Here is a 27044-nt window from a genome sequence, read left to right as displayed (position 1 = left end):
GTGATAGGTGCGACAGGAACAGAGAGCAACTGGTTTGGATGAAGGAGTCAGCGAGAGGAGGGTGTGGCATTTGAGATGGACCTTAAAAGGAAAACAGAGAGAGGGCATCACAGGGTGACGATGCTGCAGATGGGGCTGCTGTGATGTTCAGTGAAAGGTGCCAGAACAGAAGCATATGGAACAAGCGGGGTCTTGGCTGGAGACTAGGTCTAACCAGGAAACTGAGACAGGTTTTCGAATTAGAAGGTAGAGTAACATCTTTACGAAGTCATTACACAAACTGGTCAGGGTTTTCATTCTTAGCCCACTAGATAAATGCTAAATAAGCATATCTCAGTTCTGAGTTATAAGAATAACTTAGAAATACCACATGTGTATTTTCCAAAATGGATACCACCATTTAATATTGTAGATAACACTGGATTTCACCAAAGTACTTGGACAAATGGATTAAAACACAAAATCTCCCTCAGCAGTTGAGTTTTCACTTTAATAAGTCTTAAGTTTGGGAAAGGGAAAGTTATTATTTTTTTTTACTAAATCAACCCAACAGAGGTTAGAAAGACAATGATACCACAAAGAACATTCTATTCATACAACTGCTCCAAAAATAAGGGAGTATGAGGAAACGAATGATCTGAAAATCCTGGTTCTGTCAATGTTAAAAAGCTGACTGATGTTGCTTGGATTTCTGAGAAAACATTTGAAAAGAGTAGGCTTTTAAAAGCTACAAAATTAACATAAAGCTCTCATAACTTGTATTATTTCAAAAATAAATAGTTTTCCAGAACGGTAACGGCTACTGATCAGGAGCAAATTCAAATACTCTCGAAGTCTTTAAATGTGTACTTTCAAACTTTGATTTTGTACCATAAAATTAAGCTGGTTAATATAAAAGAATTCATGGTTAAATTCTGATATTTAATTCTGAAAACTATTTAAAAACATTTTTCCACAGTAAGGGAAAATTGGTTATAGGTGTACAACGCTTATAACTATAAAATCTGCCCAAACAGGGAAATTAATATAAATAAGTACCCCCCGCCCCAAAATAAAAACAATGACATCTGGAGCACAGGAAATGAGAATGTTTAAATGTTTGATTTCCACGTATTATAATGCTGTTAATACTGTACATATTTGACGTAGATTTGGACATATGACATATACACAGGAACGTACACAAATTGTTAAGTGCACAGGTCAATGAATTTTCCATGATGTGAACACACCTGTGTAACCAGAACCCAGATATTAACAGAATGGTCAGTGGTGCCACTTTATCTTACGGATGAAAGACATACTAAGCACCTTTTCCTTACTTATTTCAAATTGTACTTGGCGCGAACATATTATGTATGATGAAATATTTGTGACACAGATCCTCACCACTTTCCTGAGGAAAGTGTCTTAGATTTCCAACCTCATGATTATCAAGTGTTGCACATCATTTGATGTTTCTCAAACATCCAGGGAAGTAGCAAGTAAAAAAAAAAAAATTACTTTAAATATATTTAAAGAAATTCCACATTTGGGAAACTTCTGTTAAGTCAGCTGAAATAAACTCTGCTCAGGAATTTCCTTTAATTACTGAAGAGTACACTTATGAGATTTCAAAAATGCATCACTCACTCTGTTACTGAGTAAAAATCTTCTAGTCCCAACAGAGTTCAAATGAATACTATTTATATGTTTATCTAATTTTATTTTTATTTCTTAGTTTTGATTCATAAAGTCCTCAATAATTAATGTTCAGTATTAACATGACTCAAGAATGTGCTAACTGGGCTGGAAACATTATGGCTGTAAATTTTTATAACTTCTCAATGCATGTTGTTACTAGATTAATAAATACTTTATTTCTAAAATGTCCTTACAGGACTGCTTACAAATGCCCTTTATTCATCATTAAATTCCTTCTGGTAAAATATTCCACTAATCTGGGATGCTAGACTTGCAAAGCAAGTACACAAAGGTTTATCAGGTCTTTTTTCGACGTACTATATATATATTTCATTATAAAAATGAAAATATTTATCTATTAAAAAGTATCTTTATTCATTTGTTGTAACATTTGTTACAGTAAAAAAAGAAACAAAGTATCCACAATAGTGATACCTTCATTAGAAATACACAGTATGAAGCCATTTAAAAATATGGCACACGTGCTGATAGTACTAAGAGGTAGTTTGTATGAGGTGTCTAAAGTGTGTACTTTGATTCTTACTGTGTAAATTTGAAAAAAATATATATAGATAAGTATGTGGGAATATGCATAAATTTTCTTTCTAGAAACAACTACAAGAATCTCCGGGGAGAGAAACTGGGACGGGGAAAGAAAAGACTTCACTTCTTGTTTTATCCTTTTTTTGTACTATTTAAATTTATTATTATTGTGCACACTTTATTGCTATGTTTTTCCTTTTTTTCTTTTTCTTTTGTTTTTATTTCTTTTTGCTTTACTTTTTTTCTATTTTATTATCTTTTTTATTCTTTTTTTTCTTTTTTTTTTTTATTCTTCTTATTTTTTTTTCTTCATTACTATATTTTCTAATGGACCCTTTTTGGTTTTCTTCTTGGTGCTTATATTAGAAACAAATGCAGTATTAAAGAAAAGCATCCTTTCCTAATTCTGTGAAGAACAGGCCTCTGGGCCGTGAGGGCTAACATTTGCTAGGTTTTCGGAGGCCATGAAACACTGCTCCTGCGCAGCTCCTCGGGCCTACCTCAGTCCCTCCACCTCCCTCATTGTTCCAGGGCTGAGAAGGCAGGGCTGTTTGGAAGAACCAGGGAATAGGGCTCAGATGAAATGATGCTATCAAATAACTGATTCTTCTTGTAGGACTAAAAAAAAAAAATAAAGTATGTGGGGGAATTAGTCAAAATAGTAAATTGGTTAAAAAATTATAAATCAAAGGCTGGAAGGAAGCTCAAAGGGGTGACTCTGTAAACAAAAGAATAAGGATGGTAGAACCAAAAGGCAGACAAATCATCACAAAGGCTGGGGCATACAACTCAACGAAGATGCACAGAATCATTTTAAATGACTTTATACACCAACCCCTAATTTAATGGCATCATTGTCACAAAATTATTTTAGATTTATGCTTAATAGTTAGAATTTCCATTCACATTGGCTTTGCGTTTATACTAGCTTGTTAGTACAATAGTCACAGAATATTGATAAGATATAATAAGTATATGAGACTATTATTTGTGAACAGCTATCATAGAGAAGGTCAGAGACTACAGTTTCTGCATATTCCTAACCCCCAGTTTCTTATTTATAAAAATGGAGAGCTGATGAGAGACTAAACGATACCATATGTACATGTGATGGTCGGATGGTCAGATGCTCAGTAAATAATCATTTTCTGCTTTCTCAAAAGTAAACTCACATGTATATATTCTTAGGTTGGTCTTCAACAGTTACGCTCAGCTTTTCATTACTATCCTAAGGCTAACGATTGTACAGCACTTTAGAGTTTACAGTGTTTCCTTATTATCTGTGTCATGAAGGGATCTTTCACCATGCTCCTTACTGTGGCAACTAGAACCATATTATATACATTTTCAGTGGCTATAACCTACATTTTCCTTGGTAAATTATACCCTCCCTTTTCATCAATTCCTCCCCTCCACCCCAGCCCTTAAGCGAACAATGTTCCTCCGTTCATTCCAAAGAACTATAATTAAGAGATGTTGTTCTACACTAACCTTTAAAAGATCTCTTACTAATCTCCTCTGAGACAAGCAAATATTTCGGTTCATGTTTCTAAGTGAAAGACATCTACAGAGGAAAGGAAATACACACAAGTCTGTTAAAACTTAATATATTGTGTTGTTGTTCTGAACTTTTCTTGCTACAAGGTTCCTTTTTGAAGCAGCTAATCCTGAGGGCTAAAGCAGTGGAATGGAAGGTTGGAGAGAAAAGTACAATGCATCAGCACTTTTAGAAAGAGGTGGCAGTGGCTGCATGTTAGTTTTCTTAGGCAAAATAAAGCTTCAAGCTGGGTAAAGAGAAAATTAATGTTTTAATATTATGTCCATCTCCGACCTAAACCAAGACACACTAGGGAAAGCTGAGATAAGCCAGTTTATGCTTAGCACTCCTTTCTGACTTAGCTGAGAAATGGAGTAGATTTCAGGTTTGCTTTCATAACCATAAAATGGATATTATAGTTATATTCCTGTTACATAAAATGTTTATGTAGCAAAAGGTATCTGCTATGGGATGAATTATTTCCCCTCCTCAAAGTTCATATGCTGAGGTTCTAACCCTCCATTTCTCAGAAGCTGACTGCATTTGGAGAGAGGGTCTTCAAGGTTAAATGAGGTCAAGGGGCGGGCCCTAATCAAATATGACTGTTGTCTTTATAAGAAGAGATTAGGATACAGACATGCACAGAAAGAGGACCACGTGAGGACACAGAGAGAAGACAGCCATCTACAAGCCAAGGAGAGAGGCCTGAGAAGAAACCAACGCAGACTTCCAGCCTCCAGGACTGAAAATTCATTTCTGTTTAAGACACACAGTCTGTGGTGCTTGTTATTCCAGCCCTAGCAAACTAGGGCTGTAGCTAAAAAGTAGCTAAACATACATACATATACATATACATATATATTTAATGTTATATATATATATATATATATATATATATATATATATATATATTTAGGATCCAAGGATTCCCCCTCAAAAAAATCTCTGCAACTAATAACCCGGCAATAAATTGAAGAATTCACTAGAATGTGCACTGCAATATTCTTCACATAGTTATCGATTATTATTTGTTGAATTATACTGGCAATGTCTTTAAATGACATGATGGCAATGAAAGTCACTGCATAGTATGAAAACTGATGATTGAGAATGACCCTTCCCCCCAAAAAAAAGTAACTTGATCAACTAGATGAGTCAGCTCCTTTTATCTTCATACATGCAAATTCCAACATCATTCCAACATAAACTGATGAAGCTGGGAGAACTACTCAATCTTTTTAATTTTTATTTATTCAGGATTTAAACCCACTTCTTTCCAAAAGGCTTTGAGATTGCCTGAAAATTTCAAAACACGTTATACAATAAAAATCATAGTCGAAATTCAAATGTTCATGTGAGAAAGAGAACAAACAGCTCTTCTATCTTTTTATCCAAACAAAACAAGAAATGGCTTTCAACTCAAAAGAGGCTTGGAAGAAAAAGCTCTGAAAGTTGTAACAAAGTGGAGTAGCTATATAATCACCTTTATTAAGGCTTTTAAAAGCCTGAATAGACTATTTATATTGGACGGGGAAGAATAGCTCCTTATAGTTCCTTAAAGTCTTAAAACTGAATAATGAACATAAAGCAACACAATGTGTTGGGTTTTTATTTTCAGATTTAAGAAAAGGTGGCATGGATTAAGCTGCAAAGGGACTGCATTTAAAAGTGGATATAGTGAGAGTTAGGTTGTCTGTCTTATAATAACAGACAAAGAAGCATCTTCAACCACAGACAATTGTTACAAATTCATCTGAATCCCTTATTTTGTGTTTAATTTCTTATAAAACTTTGGCAACAACAGAAAACTAACAACAACAGAAAAATGACACTCGATTTTAATTTTGTTATGTGCTAGGCGCAATGCTCAATGATTTACGTGCATTTAATTTTCACTGCAATCCTATGAGATGGATAGTACTGGGTGATTTCTGAATTTACCTTAATTAAGCACAATTAATGTATTACACTAGATTTGCAATATGAGTACTCCCAAAATCTGAGCTAAAATGAGAACAAAGCTACTAAGAATCAATACATGAATGAGATTAATTTATTTATAGAAGCAATCCACCACAGATGTTTCATAAATCGGACTGAAGAAAATAGGCTATGTGTACTCCTAAATCAAGGTGACTAAGAAATTGTTTCAATGCCTCTCCACCCCCAACTTGTTTTAATTTCATGATTTCTAAACAATCTTCTGTTATAATATAGACTTTGCTATTAGAAAAAGAATTAGTCTATCAGTCAACTCCAGACTTTGCTATTAGAAAAAGAATTAGTCTATCAGTCAACTCCAGCATCTGGTCTAACTAGAAGTTTTATTCCCATTATAAATGCAGAAATTGACATCTGGTCCTATTTAGTTGGTTATGAGGAACTTACACTTTATCAAATCTGACAAAATTCAGTTCTGGGGCCCTAAATCAAGACTACTACTAGATCTGAGACTGTTGCAGTCATAACCCCACACTCTGGGGTCTTGCTTGAGGAGCCAGCAAGTCTCTGTGACAACTCTGTTCTTTCTTTATCTTCCTACCATTGGGTTTAAGACAATGTTAACCTCAGTCAGTATATCTTAATAATAAATAAAATGTCCATGTATGCAATGTTAAAAATCGTCTAATCCTCTTCTGGAATCTATGGACTAATAAAATTTCAAAACATAAATATTTGGGGAGACAAGTTACCTTTATTTTTTCTTTGCCAAGTGAGGATCATTAAAAACTAATCTATTCATAAAAGAAAGGATATTTACAGGGTGGGGGAAAGGAAAAACAGTCTCATAATAGATTTTTTAAAAAATGGAGTGAATTTAGTTTTAAGGAAAACCCACTAGAGAGTGTTTATTTTTCTCACCTCAACAAAGATGGATCAACAGATCTAATTTAGTGACTTCATGAGGAAATTGGGACAAAGAAGAGTTGATCACTTTGCCTATGATCACACAGCAGCATCTGAAACCCTGGTTTGCTGCAATTTCCACTGCCCAGGCCTGACTCTGGAACTTGCTCCACAGGAAAAGCTAAAACCCCACTACAATGGCAACCCTCACATATTATTCCCCCTTAGCCTGATGCCACTGATACCACTGGGTTTGGTTTTCAGTCCACACACATTTATGCTGAAATATTGTATTTTGGCATTATTTCTGGCAGCCATAGCGTGAAAAGGCCCACGTCTGATGAACAAGTGAGGTTCTTGTAAGTCACATGGTCTCCAGAGGATCTGTTGCACCCACAGCTACTCCCATAAATCCAATCTCCTCACTTTTTCTGGCTCGTCCTATGTTCTACAGAACACTGATCTCAAACACGAGCCCAAGAGGTCCAGTCATAAAGATAATTCTTAATTCGCCTTTCACAAACTACCATAGACAAGGAGTGGAAGGTTTTCTTGGTTTTGCCTGGTCTTTGGAATGATGAGACTTCAGCTACTCTGTCAAGAACACTTAGAAGGGGTGGAACCAAAAACGCATTTAGGCAAACGGAAGGCATCGTGAACACACAGATTTGAAGTCCAGTCAATAGTAAATGAGAAGAAAAGAAGTAAACAAGACCTGTAAGACCTGTATAGTGTATTCCACCTAATTATTTTAAACTACAGTCTTATCAAACTTTTTGATTCTTTAATTCCTTCTGTCCATAGATGCCTCCTTTCCTGTGAAACTTCGTTTGCTTCAGCAGAAGCTCATAAAAAGAGAGCACAACAGTACACTGGGAATATTCCATACAGGTGAGGAGGCTCCTGCAGGCTGCAGAGGCCGGTAAAACTTCATGTCTCTTGTTCTTATTAGACAGCAAACAGTGAATGACCTTGTCCTTTGCAATGTCAAGCCCTGTGGTCTCAGGCTGCTTTTTCTGATCTCAGATTTCTGATTACCCACCCTTTCTCCTGGGACATTTTTCCAGCTCCATGGAAATGGCTTTCATGTTGACATTTCAAAGGTCACTCTATAGAACCTAAAGTTAGATTAAGCCATCCCTAATGCATCATTGTGGGGTTCTCATTTATTCTCATGATCACCAATTTCAAGAGAGAGAATCAGTTGGCTCTCAAAGTTTAAAAAAAGTTCTTGCCACAATAATTATTCATAAAATACCTGACAGAGTAATAGCAACTTGCAATTATTACAGAACAAGCTAAAGTCGTTTCTCCACTTGCGGAAGCATACCTACTATGTTTTCTCACCTAGTGCTAACTAGCTCATTTCAGTTCCACGAACTTCACTAGGGTAAATCAACGATCACTTACCATTAATAAGCAGAGAACTATCGGATCCTGGATATGAATAGTTTAGACGACCTGAAGGTAAAAGAAGGCCGTTACTAAATTTATTTTTTTCATAGATGGTTTCAGCGCATTCAATAACCAAACTGAATTAGCTGTTTTAACAGGTACGGTATCTTAAAAGCTCTATTATGGGATAAAATGTTGTTGTGCTAATAAACACAGTGAGTCAGAGGACATATCAATCAGCATATTCACACGCATTCAAAAAGGGAAAGGTTTGAAAGTAGGAAAATAAAATATCCCTCATATTTAGCTCTCAGGTCATTCCAAGTTCCAAGTCCCAATCCGAAGTAACTTTTTTTATACCATTATGTTCTAATACCAACTCATAATAACAATCTTCACTTTTTTTTCTGCCTCATAAATGTGAAAAAATTATCATGGGTCTAGTTTTTGTTGCCTTTTAGAAGTATGTCATTAGCAGTAATATTTTTCTACATGATTTGTAAGGAAAGTGCCGGGCTTATGCCTACATGTACAGACACGATAATGGGTTTAAATTTGCATTTTGGCGAATCAGTACAGAAGATAAAGAACAACATATCACTGCAGTTACATATGCCAAAAAATGCCAAAGCACACAGCACAGTGCCCAGCGCAGAGCAGGCACTCAATGAATGCTCCGTTGGTTTCCTTTGAATTTTAAAGTGGCCCAAAATCTAGTTTTGAACCTAAAATGGCCACCCATGATGCCCATCAAAAAAGAATTTGTGAAGATACTAAAATTCTGGAGGATACAGCAACTTCTAATGTGGTAACCAACCACAAATAAAGGGGGGAATGGCCCTGGCATGTCTCCATTTATGAGGAATACCATTTCTGTTTGGGAAGAATTTTTACATGTTAAGTTGAGGTATCCAGACAATAAATCCTTCCCAAATGCACGCCATGCACCTAATTCTAGGCTGTAAATTATAAAAATCATTATGGCAACATGTTGAAGTCTCCATATTCCAGGCACCCACCTTCGTAAGAATGGTGAAGAAACCTCAAAAAATTCTTGCTTGGCTAAGGAATGGACGTTAATTATCTATCACAGTCCAGCATTGTATAAATCAGGAGTAGTGTAAGAATTTCAAATCGACTCAGAATTACAAACATCCCATTAGGAAACAGCAGTCTAACCTCTGACCCCAAAGAACCACAGTAGGTTCTCCAAAGCTACAGAAAAGCGGGGAAGCAGAGATTCTCGAATGCCTCAAGGCTGGGGCAGGCGTTCCAAGACCAGAAAGACACCACCTAGTTCCACTGAGCACCATGGGAACCAGAGCTAAAATGTGGTCCTATCGATCCAATAGCCATATATTCACAACTCTAAATAGTCTCCACAGAAATGAACTCATGCTGTGAAAACAGAAAATTGTTCTCTGCTGCTAATATAGCATTAATTAATCCATATCCAAAACTTGGAATCTAGTATGAAACAAAATCTGATGTGAGTAAACACAGAAACAAAAATATTTAACTATATGAATTGAAGTTAAGAGGACATGTTTGGTTATTTCTAAGTGGATAGTCACAGATTCTAATATTTTTAACGCTAACATTCCAGTTGAAATCATGGCTGTTTCACATGAACTATATAAGCCTCCTCTTTAATGCAGGGAAGATTAATAATAAGAATCCAAAGACAAATCACCAAACAGGCCGGTCCAGTTTAACAAGTCAGGTTCCACCTCATCAGAAACTCACCTTTTGGATATCTTTTAAGGAGAAAGGAGTATTTCAACTCAATAGGCACAGAAGTGTCCCATGACAGTCTGAGTTTGCCTCACACATGCCTCCTAGAGAGATCCCACCTTCCACCCCCAAGGTAGGCAGGTGACCTCTGGTATTTTCTCTGCTTTGCAGACTTCTGAATACAGTAACTCTAGCCTGCAGCTAAGACAATAGCGCACTGAAGAATCACTGGCAAGGTTCATAGTGTGACTCTGTAAAATGATACTTGTTTTTAATTTTCTGAGCTGGTCTTATGAGTCCTGCCAGGCTAGAATCAATTTTGGCCTCTGAGTAGCAAAGGCATCTGTGACATTTTGTTAATCAGTAATGCTTTCTACTTCAATTTTAAAATATAAGCAGTGACATTTAAAAAAAACACCAAACCCCTCTTTTTTAAAACAACTTTCTTAATGTTTCCCTGTGTGCCCTGTCCTGTTGTAAATTCTTTCTATAATTATAATATCTAGAGTCATCCGTTCATCTGTCATGGGTAACACTTATCACCTCCTTTCTGGAAATCTTCTGAAAGCCATGGGACCCTTAAAGTGTCCTATAGTCCTCTCACATTCTCCACGTATTTACTCCTCCTTTCGTTTCTGCTCTAATGTGCTCGCTGCTGTGTGGATGGCAATTAACAGTGGCATTTCTGCATTTTCTAGTCCATGGCTCGATTATCAACAATCCCCTCCCTTATCTGAGACGCGCGGCCCTCTTTCTTGGTCCCAATGGAGGGTATTTTTCAAATGGTTCCCCCCCCCCCAGATTCATCATTTTTCAGGGTACCGTTCCCCAAAAGGAATCCTCTCCTTTTACAGATTAACTTGCCAAATTTTATTTCTAGCTATGTTGCACCAAGCCAGCCTTCTTGGGTAATCATTTCAGCTACTGGCTAACTTTCTGATCTCGCTTACATAACAGCCGCCTAATTTAGGAACTAGTTTTGTTTGTTTGTTTGTTTGTTTTGTTTTTTTACCTAGTATACCTTGAGTTTCCTGTTTGGGCACCAGGTGAGCATTCAGTGAGTTCATTCCACTGAGCTGAAAACGCCAGCGTTTCACAAATGAATCAAGTAAAATAAAAACAACTGATATATCTACATCTGACTGTAACCCAGTGTTTTTGGTTTTGGTTTGTTGGTTTTTTGATAACTCATCTACCTATAAACATAATCCAGGTTTTGGCACATTTAGCATCGAATTCCTTAAGGGAGAGGAGGACATTAGGATTTCAGGCAAGTGAACCTACTTGGAGGAGAAAATTCAATCTTTGAAGGCTCTTGGTACTGTTATAAATGTAAAGAAATACTGCCTGATCAGCAGTCCTAATCTTAAGGGACGCTGTGACAGGAAAGTAATAGTCTCTGGAGGCCAGGGCTGGCATTTGGAGCCAGAAGCCTGGCATACATCATGCAGGAGGCAGAGACTATATTTGGTGACATGACTCAACGTAGCCAAATATAGGCAACTGATACAGTGTGACTCTGGGGAACTACACTACCAAATTCTACAGCCTAGAAAAGATCACACTCCAACTAGGCGATTCTATGCTAGGTATTCGCGAGTTGGACAGAACCAGTATTTACCAATCGGACTGACTCAGAATTAACTGCTGGGGGAAGGAGGTGCTCAGAGGAACAGTATGTACTATCTATCCTTTTAAGACACTAATTAAAGTAACCTAGTCAATGAGATGAAAGGAGAAAGGGCTAGAAGGAAATACTCTAATATATTATCAGTGTATGTATCTATTACTTTCAAAATTAGATAAGTTATTTTCTAAAAAGTAACCCAGATATGCTTGCTGATGATTCAGCAGGAAACGATACAATAAATGCTGCCATTTCAAACACTGAAAAATACCAAATGCTCTACAGTGCTATTAGATTTCACGCGATGACCTTCTGTTTTTCAGTCATGCCAGCATTGTTGGTGACATGGTGTAGGCCAAGGAATGACAACAGGGGATAACTCTACAAAGCTATCCAAAATAAAGCCATGCAGTCCTATAAAGTGACAAGTAGTATGAAATTCTAAGGTAGTTTTTTTTTTTAATTGACTCACACTATAAAAACTTAGATACTCCAAAGAAGAGGAGGGGTCTTCAGTGAACATCATTAAAATTTTCTGATAGGGAAAGGATAAGTATGGGCTTAGGCCCATTGCTAAGGTAGATCAAAGATTTACACAACACACACGTACGTACACACACACACACACACACACACACACACACACACACACGTTGTGGATGTTTAACTAGAGGTGCTCCTACTACCTCTGCTCCCGCTCATTTGATTTAGCTCACATCTAAGTATGTCAGAGCTAGAGGGCGGCCGTAAATAATTTTTTAAAGGTGTGCCACCTGCCTTTCCACATCTATTTTTACCAACATTGCCTGAGACCTGCAGCAAGATGGCGTTGTGGGGACCTGGGCCATGCAGAGCAAGGCTCAAGAGACGTGTCACCAATTCAGTTTTTGAACACCAACTTTGTGCTTATACAAATGCAGAACACGTATCAATATGAACTAATAAAAATGTGTTCCATATGTTCTATCACTGAGTGATATAAAGGCATCTATTTTTAATTATTTATTCCCTTGACCTAAAAATAACTCCTCAAATCAAAATCTATAATCATATTCTACCTCCTGACCTACCTGTGACACAACCAACTTCCAGTGAAGATGTCTGCATGCAATATCACGAAGGGGGAGCTGGCTGGGGCTGACAGCTAGAGAGTCTTGTCCCCCTCGCAAACAGCCATTTGAATTAATAAACACACACAGAGAGTTTAGGGTAAAGGAAATCCCTCTTGGAGGCAGAACTAGCTTTCAGCTTAAAAGCCAGGGTTTCTAAAAGTACTTGAGTTTCCTTGCCTAGCTCTCCAAGTTCATTTCTCTACACTGCCATTTCCTTTCCCATGTTAGGTACTTCAGACATTCAGAGCTACTGGCCCATTAACTTTTCCTTCTGGGTTCCTCCCTCTGTCTAGAACGCCCCCCTCCCTGTCTGCCCCCAATGTCTTACCACCAAGCCCCCCACCCTTTTGCCCAGGTAACTTATCCCTCAGGCCTCACCTCCTATGGGAAGTCTTCCCCTACCCCAAGCAGTGTGCTCCATGCAATACCCTTGACACTTACTGCACTGTATTTCTATTACCTATTTCTAAACTATCTCATCCTCCAGGGCAACAAGATCTTTAAGGAAAGATTTCGGGGTATTACATCCCAGAGCTTGGAGCAAGGAAAGGTGCTCAATGGTAGCTGTTGAATGAACGAATGAAGCAAAGCCAGCAATTGGTGGGCTCTCTGCCATGGAACACGCAGTGAAAAGGGTAGCGAATCAGACCAGTGCCATCTTGTGACCAAGGTCAAATTACTTAGCTTTTTTGAACCTCAGTAAAACAGGGAAATTTCCATTTACTTCACAAGGCTGTTATGAGAAATTTATGAGACAATTTTTGCAGAATACCCAGAAAAATCCCTAGTACAGAGGAGTACAACTAATATTAATTCCTGTCCCCTCCCCAACTATAAGACAGAGGCAACCAACAATTTTCCACTTGTGAGAAAAAGAAAGAGGAAGGATTCCTTTTAGCCAAATAAGCCCCAAATAAACTGGAAGCTTGGAGGAGGGAGTGGTCATCTAGGGGACTTTTCAGCTTCAGAGAAATGAGAATTTGTTAAGTGTTCTTGGTTACAAACAGAGATATAATTCTTCTCCGGGGGAGATAAGAAAAAAAAAACCTAATTCCTTACTTTTATAACAGCCAAACTGGCAAAGTAGTAGGAGTCTTGTAGGAAATGAAAACTTAGACAATTCAACTTAAAAATGTTCCTTTCAATAAAGCCTGGGAGGATCTTCTTTTTGTACCAAAAGCTCAAATTAAATTTTCAATTGTGATATGATAGTTGAAAAACAGACTATAACCGTGGCAAAAGAAAATAACATTTATCTACAAGTAAGGTTAATGGGCTACGTTTTTACCAATTGTGGAAGGTTTCATATAAAAGAAGGATTGCTTTGACTCTAACTCGGGGCAGGTACAAAGTTGCCAGATCTAAAAGCATCTAAGAACTTCACACAGAAGGGAACGTCTACAGAGAGACCAGCAAAGAGCTGACCTAATTAAGGAATTCCAAAGATTTCCCACTGCCAGTAAACCTAACAACAAACCAGCAAGCAGGAAGGCTATTTTTATCCCTGCCCGAGGATTTCTGACTCTGGATACTACATTTAGAGGATAGAGCAACAAGATAACTTGCCTTAAGAGGATGTTATGATACCAGTGATTAATGGCAATTTTGTAAGCTTTAAAAAAACATGGCATAGTTTTTGTCCAAATTAAACCAGCCAAATTCAGTTAAAAAAAAAAAAAGGATAACAATGGAAAGAAAAGTGGGAAAAAAGAGACCAACAGGTAGTAGAAAAGCTTCTTCAAGTAATCTAAAAAAAAAAAAGCCAAGGCAGTAAATTAATATTCTTCTACCTTGCAAAAAGTTAATTAAAAGCAACATGTGTAACAAGAGACACGTTTTAAAAGAACCAGTGAATAAATACCAAGAATTATAGAACAGGCCCAAGGTAAACACGGTTTGGAGAAATGGCTTCCTATACCGATACAGACATAAAAACACACCTAGGAACTCCCAGGGACCACAAGCAAGTGATGCAGAACTTCAGAGAGAAGAGAAACGAGCCACTCTTTAAATTGGTCCCTAAAGCCCAAACCCCAACAGGCGACGTGCAAAGTCACTAGCTGGCTTTCTACACACACCTGTCATCGGCTCTAATCACTTATTTCATATCAATTCTGATGACTTTATGAAACCTTAGTCAAGAATGTGCTTGAATTTCATACCTGATCGAATTTCACCTTTAGTTATTTCTCTCTCACAAGGCCGCCTTCCTATTTTCTCCTACTGATACTCAAGGCGTTGAGTCCTTTTATTCATCAGCCTTCAAAACGAAATAATTGACTGGTCATTCATATCTATCAGTTAATTGGATGATGGATAACATGAATGAAGCCATGTTTGTTTTGTATTCTCCCTGATATAAAACACATAAAAAAGAGTGTGTCGCAGAGTAGATGCTGGATACGCATCTGCTGTATGAATGGCTTCCCACAGCTTTAGGCTTCACACACACCCAAAGGGAAGTGAAGGTGGGTGGGAGGGAGGGCAGTATATCTGAATCACTTCAGGAATACACATGCTCAGTCTCATGACAGACCTGGTGAGTCAGGATCAGGGAAAACAATAGCCAGCTCGGAAAAGTTGCTTCAGTGATTCTAGTTTGACCTCCACTCCCAATAAGGCACCTTTCTCTAAGAAAGCTGCAGGTGTGAGATCTGACTCTTACAGAAGATTATGATGAAATACAGGTCTTAAATTCTGTACCGTCTCTCCCAAGTAGAAATTAACAAACTTTAATGCTTATTCTCTGTCTAAAGCATACTAAGACAAAAATGTTTGTTATTTTTTGTTTGTCTCCCTCTTAAATGCTGCACGATGAATAGCTAAGCTATTGAACCAGGAGCCAGAGGCTGTGGGTTCCTATCTTAGTCCTCTTGGTACCATTTAGGTGATGGATTTTATAGAAGCTGTCGTATCTCTCTGAACTTCAACTTCTTCAACTGTAAAACGGCGATCAGAAAACTCACATAAAAGGTTATTAAAAGGATGTAGGTTAGAGAAAATTCTCACAAGGGGCACAGAACAAAAGTCCAAAGTAAGAGCCCTTTCACTTGGAACTGCTTCCTGTACAGAAAATCCAGGTTGCCTCAAAACAGAGGCGTGGGGACCAGCATCAAATGTGTCCTTCGATGTACTACTGCCTAGTAATGGAATATCCTCAAATGTCTGTGGAACTGGAATACAAGCAGAAGCGAAGATTCTCACAAACCATGCCACTTAAAAAGGGCTGGCTCCCCCTCCTAACAAGGGCTACCATGTTACCCACCACGGGTGCGCCCCTGCACCATATGGTGTTGCCTGAAGAGCCCAATGAATGGCCTGAAGGGCAAAATGATGGCCTCAGACATCGGAGACAAAATTCCCAAATGCTGTTTGGCGGAGAGAGCAATCGAGGACAGGGTAAGGGACCTCCGCACTCCTCTCTGTCTTCCTCACCATTTCCCCTCTTCGAGTCCTTCTTATGTGATGTTCCTTTTGGTCATGGGGGCCATCCTAATGGTAGGAGGTTCAAGCACAACAATTAGAGAGGTTCTCTAGAGCAGTGTTTCATAACCTTCTATAATTATTAAGACCTACTTTGATCAAAATATTTCAGAGAGGCTCCCCACCATAATAAGTGAAGCCCTCACTCCAGTGAATACTACAAGTATAACAACAACTACAAAAACCAAAACTAACAAACAAAAACCCTTAATAATAAAGGCTACTACGAATTCAGCAACACCTTTAAATATATTTTAATTGCATTACACCAGCATCCACATGCTTTTGGAAGAGACTCATGATAGCCAAATGACAGCTCTACCATCTAACTGGAATGCTTGGTCCTAATGGGCTCGTAGGCCCCATCAAACAATTTCCACGTGTGACGAGGCCTGTGGTGCACAAACTGAGAACAGAAACATTTCATGAGGCCAAGTGTGAACACCTGCTTCCTAAACATAATATTTTTAGGCCTAACTCTAAAATAAAAGAAGCAGTCTAGAAGAAAAGCCTTCACTCGGCCAACTAAATTCGGTTTTCGGTTAGATCCTTTTTACAGGCTACTCAATATTAAATCCTGCCACACCCAGACTCACGTGAAAGTCATATACTCCTTTCAGTCATTAAACTATCAAAACCTTCCATTTTGTCACTTAGGGACAGCATGCCAGAGAGACTGCGCGGAACTGCTGATGGGAACTGAAAGCTCCTGCAGCTCAGTGCCTCCGTTTACAGGTGAGGAAGCCAGGATCTAGAGACCAGTGGCTGACCCAAGGCCACATCACTGCTAACGGCAGAGCCAGGGGGAAACTCAATCCTCAAAGCTTCTCTTTTGACGGGGGTATCATTTTGTAAGGATAGCATGGTACAATATACATGAGATAATATACACTATTCCTTTTTTTGCAAATATATTCATTGTCATTTTTTTTATGGAGTATAAATTTTAAAATTAACAGAGTAGCAACCCTTGTTGTTTCATTTTGTGTCCATAAGAAATAATAAACTGTTATAAAAATTTAAAAAAACCTTCTCTTTTTATTTCTTACAATGTGGGGAAGTCTGTTATAAGCTAACAACTTCTCATCATTTACAATAAAGAGATCAAGTGGCTAATTTAAATATCTCTATTTAATTAACCATGCCAGACATTTGTTATTTGGAATCTTATAGCCAGTAAAAGTTATAGTATTCTTTTAGGTTCTTTATGCTTCAGTTAATCATGGCTGCTGTTCAGAATTAAGATCTGCACTTTATTGTTGGTTTCACAAGAATTACAAAAGGGTCCCCCTTCTCTTTCCCAATGTATAGCAAGCAGCACCAGCCCAACTGGGTTCCAAAGAGATTATGGAACTGCTTTCCCCTCAGAGGTCCACTGATGCTCGTAATTGACTGGTTACCAGGTAATAGCCAGGATAAAATAAAGCCTTGTTTTTACAACAGAGTGCACTGGTGTGGGACTAAATTCAGAATCAGTCAATCAGACAAAATAATAAAGCCCACAGGCAGCCTGGCCATCTCAATATCTGATTCAAAAGGTAGTAGCTAGTTTAAAATTAGTTAAAAAGCATTCCTTTTGCAAATTTTTACTGCTGAACAGCAACAAATTCACTGAGCTTTCTCTCTTTTCCATCTTTTGACTTTGGTAGTGAGGACGGTGGCAACAGGAGGGGAAAACAAGGAGCAGTGGGCAGGGAAATGCACAAATCAGGCATGTGCAGCTGATAAATCAATCAACTGCACACAATATCCTGGAAGAGATTCCACGCGTATCAGGAAGAAATAACTGCATGGCACAACTGTGCAACTGTTCCCGTCCTTCCTGTTGCTAAATTGAAAGCCAAGAGAATCCTGGATATTTTTATGACAGCTCTGAATCAGGTGGCACTGCTTCCCCTCCCTCAAAGTCAGCAAATACCACGTTCCAGGCTTATGTAACTCAAGGAAAGTCTTAAGTCCTTCAGGACAGCTCCCTATTGTATTACTCCCTAATCAAAAGGGCTTTCACTATGCAGATATTAGTCTGTAGGGCTGTTTCAGTAGCTGTCAGGAAATGAGACAGCATGTCACCTCTCTACAGAATGTCATAACATAGAAGAAAAAACAGAAAAATAACAAGTGACACTATCAAAAGGTACACAATATACTATTATTAATTTGGATGTGGAGCATGGACAACAGGATCTCTATAAATGTGCCGGCCACCTCCTACTTTTTATACTGCAGGGAGGTCCCTCATATTATATTAAACACTGACGAACTGTTGACAAAGTCTGAAAACCTTACTACTTAAATGTTAGTGCTCAGATTTCATTTCTCAGTGGAAAACAATACTGTTACTGTCTGTCCATATGGTAATACCTATCCTTAAGTTATACACAATACTTAAAGTGCAATGTAAAATATTACAGAAAAGCACTTGTTAATTTGCTTCTTCATTGCTGCTTGTTTTCTGATTTGTTATTTCTAAGTGTCACATATAGTTCGTTTCTTTACCCATCACTGCCCTGAATGTGTGTCAATCCAAATTGAGTCACAACAACCATAAGATATGTTAACCTTAATACAATTGTAAAAAAGGTTAATGAGTTAAAAGACTCTTTAAAAGAAACGTTTAGGATCTTTAAACCTTTTAACAACATAAATGTTTCCAGTCACTTTCTCCCCTGCCCACCTTTCCCCTCACCTGTCTCCCAGGTAAAATGAGGGTTGCAACAATGTTTTAAGATGATCACTCAATTATCATGGACTCTAACTAAGATTCTTTGTGTTCAATGTTCAGGATTAAGATAAGGGGGCTGCTTCAATAATTATGGACCTACATCATAGATGACCTAATACAAATTCCCCCTTTGTGACTACTGCTTATAGGATTTTCAGAACAAATGAAAACCAAGGGTCACCACCCTATCACACATGTGTGAAGGGTAGAGAGCAGAGATCACTGCTTCCTACTTACCAGTGCATGTTACGTACGTAAATAACCTGGGCAGATGAGGACCTGCACAGGAACAGGAACGGTTAGTGTGAACCCAGTGGTTTCAGTTCAGAGACCAGAGTAAAGAAGCCTTCAGTCCAAAGCTGTGAGCACATCGGCGTTCACAAACATCACATTTTGTTCTCCCAGGCATTTCCTTTTCCCCTCCTCCCCTTAAAAAAAACAAAACTAACACCACAAAAAACAAAACCAACAGCCACCCCCGGTCTGAAAACGTGTAGTCACACTGATCAGAGTCCACACTCGTCAACTCTGCCTCCACGGTGCTGGGAGGAATCTAAGAAATCCTCATCAATAGGAAACCCGAAAGGCACGGTGGTTCAGAATCAGAATACACCCTGCACCAGGAATACAAAGGAAACAGGGCCCCACTGCTGCGCCCTCTTCTTCCTCACAAAGGAAGTTACCTCAGCACAGAAGCCCAGGTCCCATTCTCTGGCACAACTAAGCCAAGCAGAAGAGAAAGGCCATTTCAGGATGTTCCATGTCAGCAGTCAGGAAAGGGGAGTGCACAAGGAGGGGAGACCACGCAGTTTCTAAGCAGCCACACAAAAAGTTCACTGCCGCCGAGTTTAAATTGTATTCTTTGCTGTGTACCTTATTACTCCATTACTCATGAGGCTTCTGGAAGTAGGGCCATTTTCTCCTCTCCAGAGACCTCAGCCACTCCCCTACTATGCAACTTCCAATCACTTGGTATCAACCAAACAGAGGAAGAAAGAACCAGCCCAGTTCAGGAAGGCTCCAGCCTGGCTCGGGGCAGCTGCCTGGCTGACTGAATCTTAAGACTCGTTGTATTTAAAGATCCCCCAATTTGCCAGAAGACATTTGAACACCGAGTAATGGTAACTGACTTGGAAGGAGATATTTGATTATGAGTCTTCAAGTAAAATTAGCTGGTTTGCATTATCCATTTCTTCTGTATGGCACTTTGTATCACGCCCCATAAATCTCCCCTAAAGGAAAATGTCCTTCTAGTCCTTTGAAAAGGTGACGATGGAGAGTGGGGTGCAGGTAGCGCATAGCAGACTTTTCTCAAATCACCAGAGGCAAACTGACTAACTAGAAAAAGCTTAAATATTGTAAGAAATGATACCTGCAATCCACCATTTGAAATAAATCATTTTAATATTATAGCAACAGAACTATTTTAGTAAGAGTTCCTTTGGCTTTTGGAAATTTTATTTACTCTGAAATTCAAATTCAGAACTCGATGGTATAAAATTTAGTCCTATTTTCAGCTGCTCTCATAGAATGTTTCTAGAGCTCTCTCAGTCCACATGAAGTTGGTATGCACGCTCCGTTCTTCAACATCTGTGTCACTATGCAACATCTGTTCTTTAAAATAGAGAGCTACGTGACTGCAATTTGGAATACAAGAATATTAGGAGAATAGCGGATCAAAGGAAAATGTAAGGTTTCCAGGTTATTATTTATGGTATCTTTTTTCAAGTAGTACTAACTTCATTCTCCTACTGTAAAGATAAAAAATTTAATTATCCCAAAAGTCACTCTCTTACCATGATGTAAAAAATCTTATATAAAATTAATGAAACAGGCTTTGTGTACTAAACTTTCAAATGAGCTTCATGATTTTCTTCTAGAGAGGTTATTATAAATTGTTTTTCTAAGCAACAAAGAGAAGAGGCACAGACAGAATTTTCACTTGCCCTCTCATTAATGCATTTGTTTCAAACCCACAGCAATGAAAAACAGAGGGGGGAGGGTCCCCCCAAATTTAATGTGTAAATAAATAAAGAAAAAGATATCAAAAGTATTCTAAAATGCAAGGTCACGATACCTTCGGCAGTCAAGAATTAAATACATAGCATTTTTGAAGTAGACCCCGCTCTTAAATTCTTATTAAATGAACGCATGAAGCAAGTGAGGCAGTAACGTCTAACTGTATAGCATACTCCCACTACTGACCCTACATATGCAATAGGCTTCTTGGGCACTCTGGGGATGTGTAAAAGATTGTCACTTTAAATAGCTTGCTTTTCTGAGTGCAATCATTATTGCTTACATTCAAATTAAGTATTTAAAATGTCTGACACTCAGAGGGGTTGGGGTGGATGTGTTGAGGTCCCCCTTTCAAAAACTGAAAGCAAGATACACTCTATAACCGTGTGAAGAGAGAAAGACTCCAATTTCACAATGCTCTGGGGAAAAATAAGATGATATTCTGACTCATAATTTAGTTAATTAATATCTGAAGAACAACTATAATGTTTTGACAATTTACAGATTGCCTTTGTTCTCTCAATAATTTTGCTCTTATTTGGCTTTCTAGAGAAATGAAGCAAATTGGATGTTAAACTGTTTTCATATATAGGATATAAAATACTCAACCACTTTTATGAAACTGTGGCTGGTTCTACTCCATCTGACATCTGATAATTTTCAAGTGCTGTTTCTTGTCTCTTTATTCCAGTGCTTTCTCCCTCTGCTTCCACTCCACAACCTACTGCTTCTTGGTTTATATCTATATTCCTTCATTCCCTTCACACACAGGAAAGTAAAAAGGTTCCTTCATTTTCAGAGGTCTCTCTTACTATACCCTGAATAATTATGCTTCATGAATCTATTTCACTGTGTCCAACCTCATTTCAGAAGCCTGAAAACAGATGTACTCTCATGTGGCTTTCACCTCATTCATGCCTCTCCATGATTACACAGTAAGTCCCAATTTCATAGGCAAGCAAAACCACAAATAACAGTAAGATACAATATTCCCCAAACAATCATCTGAGCATCTACAATAGCAAAAGACTTTCCTGTCTAGGGGAACAAAACACTAGATAAGCCTAATACTATTTAGCGATGCACAAGCTGCCACCTGGGAGATCAAAATTCAAATTCAGTCTGTAGCTCGGGCACTTGGCTTATGAGACTGGGTGTGCAGGAAAGAAAATGAAGGTGGTCTTTGGGGAAGAGCGTCTGTGGACTGTCACTGGCTTTGGTTATAGAGAAGGCAACACACAATTTTGCAGATAAGAACAACATTCAGACATGCCAGCTGATCAGAGAAAGGACATGGAGATAAGGTAGAGGGAGGACCCTCTTCCTTCCCAAAAGCTAAACCTCTGTACATGGAGAAAATGATATTAGCCTTAAAATTCTTAGAAAAACTATTTTTAAATAAATAAAATGAATATTTTAAATAAAATAAAACAAATATAAATTATGAAACGAAGGCTAAGTACTCCTTTTGCACATTTGTTAAAATGATTAAAAAAATAAGTAAAAGGTTTCCAACAAGCCAGTTCCAACCAATAACACTTTTATAAATAAACTCAAAAAGTATTATTCGAAGGTTCCCAGGCATATTAAGCATTTTGCCATCTGTTAATGGCAAAAATAAAAATTTTAAACCCCATTACATTAAGGAAGACTTTTTTTTTCCCAAAAGGAAAAGGTAAATTCAGTGTTGTGTTTCCTTTTTAAAATTTCAATAAGTAATATAGCCATACCAATTCATTGACCTTGTAGTTCTTGTATCAATTTTAGGCTTTATCATTTAAACACATACACAGAAATCACATTTCTATGAGGAACCGCAAATGAAAGATAAAAATAAATGAGGTCATTTGTAATATATTTTATGAAGTTATTTTTAAGATAAAATAAACCCAAATATAGAATTTGCTTTCATATGATGGAGTCTTTTTAAGACAATTTTCAAATTCTTTTAATTGAATATTTACACTTTTTTCCTGACAGCATATTATTCTCTATTAGTCTCATAGAATTCATGCCCACTTTCTGTTTTCACTGTTTCTAAGGAAACACAGCACATGGAGAGGCGATTTAACTTCAAAATGAGTAGTCAGGTTCTATATACTTATTTTAAAAAGACAATGTGTTATGTTTTAAAAAAGATATTCAACTTTTATTATCCCCTTTAAACAAAACCTTACAAAACAAGCAGAACCACTGTTAAAAGCAGGCAAAGTTTTCCTAACAGCTGTCTAAATCAGAAGAGGGTTTGATGAGAAATTAAGTATTCCCCTGAGCAAATCTACATTTTGGCAGTGCTAGACTCCAGTAATATAAAGTTCATTATCTTGGTTAAAAAATATATTTGTCAAGCTTAACTATCTATAATCTGGCATTTTAGGACCATGAACTCATCTGCAAATTCTTTATTGCTCTTTGAAGGAAAATATATACAAAATTCATTTAATATACGTGTCACCTTGGCACTTCAACTTAAATTGAAACTGGCTTTCTCATTTGATAAGCATGAAAACAGACTTAATAGCTGTTTAGTTATAATCGATGCCATTTGTTAAGTGTCTTCTATGAACTGGGCAGCAGGCTGGGCTTTATATCTACATCGCATCATTTGACCTTCACAAACTGTGGGGGCAGAATGGCAATTTCAATCCAGATCTCGCTGACTCCCAAGCCCTTGGTCTTTCCATTCTGCCATACTGCCTCTTACAGACCACAGTTTTACAAAACCTGTATGTTCCTGGACTAGGCCAATCAGATTTCATTTTTTTCTGCCATCAGACTTAACTTTTGTTTTTCCCTGGGGAATCAGCTTGAAGAAACTTAATTTAGGTCAAAATTGGTAAGAGGAAGTTAGAAAGGGAATATAGAAAAATGGCAGAACTTGACACAAAAATTCAACAATAGGAGAGGAGAATCAGACCTGAGAGATGTCCTCACGATGTCTGATAAACCATGGAAATGCTACTGTTAATTCTATGAGAATAACGTGTGCAAGCTCTTGCATCTAACTGAGTACTAGTCAGAGGCTTGCTTCTTAGAGCATCACATAATAAACTGCTTATATCTGCTGCTATTTGTAAACTGTGCTCTCTCTAATAAAGTAGGTACTTATCAAGAAAATTAGTTCTAATTATTTATTATCCCTAGTATCTAGTACATAAGATGCTCTCCAAAAAAAAAAAAAGTCGCTGGAGTAAAATACATTAAGTATAAACAAATGTCCTTTAGCTGCTTTTTCTGTACTTAACGTTTAATTTTGAAATAATTATAATTTCCAGCAAGTTGCAAAAAGTGGTACAGATAGTTCCATGTACCCTTTATCCAGTGTCCCTAAATGGTAACATCTTACATAACTACCGGGGGTGCCAAAAAAATGTATTCACATGACTTGTATTCATCTTTTGTTATCTATATCTACTGAGTATTACAATTTTAATACGGTTTTCTCCTTTTTAAAATGTGCACATATTTTTTTCAGCACCCTCTGTATGGTACAAAACCAGGAAACTGACATTGGTACAATCCACAGATCTTATTCAAATTTCTCCTTTAGCTACTTTTTAAGAGAGTGCAGTTTTTTTCTGGTGCTAGAAAGGGTCTTAGGCTCTCCTCGTTTTTCTGATGAGAAAACAAGATGAAGGGTGAAAGAAGCTGAAGGACTGTCCCACATTAGAGTGCTCAGAAGTTGGAAAAGTAAAGCCAGATGCTCTCTGAGGGAGAGAGATCGCCTTCCCTCAGAAACAGTATGCATCTGAATTAGTCGACCATCAGGATTCTGTGAGGAAATCAGTCAAGACCTTCAAAATAATCTTATTTCCAAGTGACCTCATCAGATGGGTGCATATTTTTTTCATGTATCATTTTTCATCTCTCCAGACTCCAAAGAGCTTTCCTCATTAAAAAATTAACCATTATTCATGTGTTGAAAAATATTTAGCTTTACTGTATCAGTAATATGATAAACCAAAGTCAAACAAAAACTGGGCCAGGCTGGTCACCGCTTGGAGCAGCAGCTGCCTTGCCACCTTTGACCCCAGTGCAAGCTGTGTCTGGCACAAAGCAGGCTCATAAACATTGAATGAATAAATGAATGAATGAATGAACAAACGAACGAACAAACAGGCAAATGAAGAACGAACAACTTAAGTGAGATGGCTAAATATACCAAACCACCCCATTTTTTTTAAAGTACTTTCAAGTAAAATATGGTTTTTGTGCAAAAATATTTTATGGGGTAGTTTTCACAAAATTGGAGCTGGAGGAGCCCTTAGAAAACATCTATTCTGGTCATTCTCAACCCTGGCTACACATGAGCATCAATGGAGACATTAAAAAATAACATGCCAAGCCCCACCCACACATGGGACCGGGCCCAGGCATCTGTCTTTTATTTTTAAAGCTCCCCATTATAAGTCCCTTATTGTAAAAGTGATTTTAAATCCCTTGTCATAAAGTTGACAAACTCAAATGTCTTATTCACGATCACATAGCTAGTTAGTAAAAGAATTGGGACCAGAATCTAAGTAGGAACATAATACACAGAAAATAATACATAGAAAATATTGCAAGAACCACAAAACTTCATTTTAACTTTGAAACTGTTGGCCATTTAAAAAAATGTGAACTAGGACAAAAATCTATCAACATTTGAACTCTTCCCAGTGTATAGTCACTGTCACAGGTGGACAGACAAGTTTTTCGGCACTGAGCAGGTCTTACCTGAGATATAAGAAATTGAGGTGTATGATTCATGTCTTTCCAGGTAACTGCCCACCATAAGCAATTAGTAAGCACTCTTATAGTTCTCCTAACTAATGTTGTGATGGGCCTACAGTGGCTGCCTATCAAATATGTTTGATTTTTTTAACAAAAAGAGGTACATGCATAAAATTGATGGAACTGACTAGAAACAAAAAATGAATCCATATTTGCCATATTGTTCATCAGATTACACAAATACAAAATTTTAACTTTGATTAAAATCAAAGAGTTACATTTTAAAAATTACCTTTAATCGAATCATTTTCAGCTCTCATTATGTCAATGAGTGAACTCTCCAGGGAGTGCATGTCGAACGTCCTGGGGCGATCCTGTAACACAAATAGCCACACACCACTTTTAAAATAGCATTTAATTATAAAAAGAGGACAATAAGCTATACTGGATAGGACACAGATCAAAAAGGGAAAATTTTACTCCCTCTCTATGGAAGGTACACTATTACTACATTTTATTTTTAGCACTTACAAAAACCACAAAAGTGCGTGCCCCGGGATCAGCAAAGAGTGATGTGACTTCTAATAATAATTTCAATAAAAACATTAGTTTTACTAATAAAGGGGAAACAATTAAAACTAATTTTACACAGTTAAGAACATTCAATAAATGTAAAAATAAAATTCATCATCTTCTGCCACTTGAGGTTGCAGTACCCTAGTTGAGCTTTCCAAACTGGTCCCAGCAGTGACCCACTAAAGTGGCATTTACGGGGGCTATTCACAACAGCTGTATCTTCCCATAAGACAAGGTTTGCAAACAGTCATCAAATGTTTGCAAGACCACGAAATGGCAAAGTATTCTTGATTTTTCTGCCATTAAAAGTAAGGGGAAGAAAGGGTGTGTAGAGAACACTGCTAGCCGAAAGCCTGGCTGAACAAAACGCGTTTCAGGAGTGGGTGAGGAATCTTAAAATACACGTTGACCCAACTGTTCTGCCATTCTTCTGGATGAAAAGGACCAGAGAGAACTAAAATTAAAGCTTAGCTTGCTGAGTGCAAAGTAGGATATGAAAACATTTTTAAATTAAACTGAAAGGAAGCAGTCGTGCAAGCCTATGAGTCACCTTGTAAAGAAGCACACACGCAGAGACCACAGGCAGAGTATTAAAGAAAAGGGGTCCCACGCAAGTCTGACAAGCAGGATTCTACAGCCTTCTCTCCAGTGATGTTTTCTCTTGCATTATTTTTTAACTCAAGGCTTTGGCTTTTTAAGAATAATTCACCTAATTTTATTCCTTAAAAAATGGGAGGGGGGGGGGCGCTGGCCAAGTGGCGCGATGGTTAAGAACTGGCTTGGGATGCCAGAGGGCCCCGGCTCGGATCCCACATATGAGGGCCAGTGACACTGCCCTCCACAGCAAAGATGCTGAACAACAGCTCAACCTGGAGCTAGGCTGCTGTGAGTCACCGGTGACGGCGTAGGCTGCAGCCCCTGCTGCAGTGGGTTGCCATGGGCTACCGTGTGTAACCAGCAGCCAGTGTGAGCGGCCGTCCAGAAGCTGGCGACTGATCTGCCTCGCCCAGGAAGAGCGCAATGATGGTGCCAACTTGGGCCAGTGAAGCAACG

The 27044-nt window shown here is 38.0% G+C and overlaps 1 protein-coding gene across 4 annotated transcripts in view; it reads right to left on the bottom strand.

The window, feature by feature from the left end:
* Window positions 1–27044, bottom strand: part of CPEB4 (cytoplasmic polyadenylation element binding protein 4) — a 74535-nt gene that overhangs the window by 16983 nt on the left and 30508 nt on the right. For 2 of the 4 annotated variants that reach the window (XM_019635954.1, XM_019635955.1), the window contains exons 2-3: window positions 25708–25789; window positions 8021–8071 (exon numbers count right to left, since the gene is read on the bottom strand). In XM_019635954.1, the coding sequence (XP_019491499.1) occupies window positions 8021–8071; window positions 25708–25789 (133 nt within the window). The remainder of the gene's footprint in view (window positions 1–8020; window positions 8072–25707; window positions 25790–27044) is intronic. The other 2 variants (XM_019635956.1, XM_019635957.1) reach the window with 1 other exon arrangement.

The sequence above is a fragment of the Hipposideros armiger genome, unplaced genomic scaffold (genome assembly GCF_001890085.2).
Source record: "Hipposideros armiger isolate ML-2016 unplaced genomic scaffold, ASM189008v1 scaffold_25, whole genome shotgun sequence".
Classification (NCBI taxonomy): Eukaryota; Metazoa; Chordata; class Mammalia; order Chiroptera; family Hipposideridae; genus Hipposideros; species Hipposideros armiger.
This window is presented reverse-complemented; position numbering and strand designations above follow the sequence as displayed.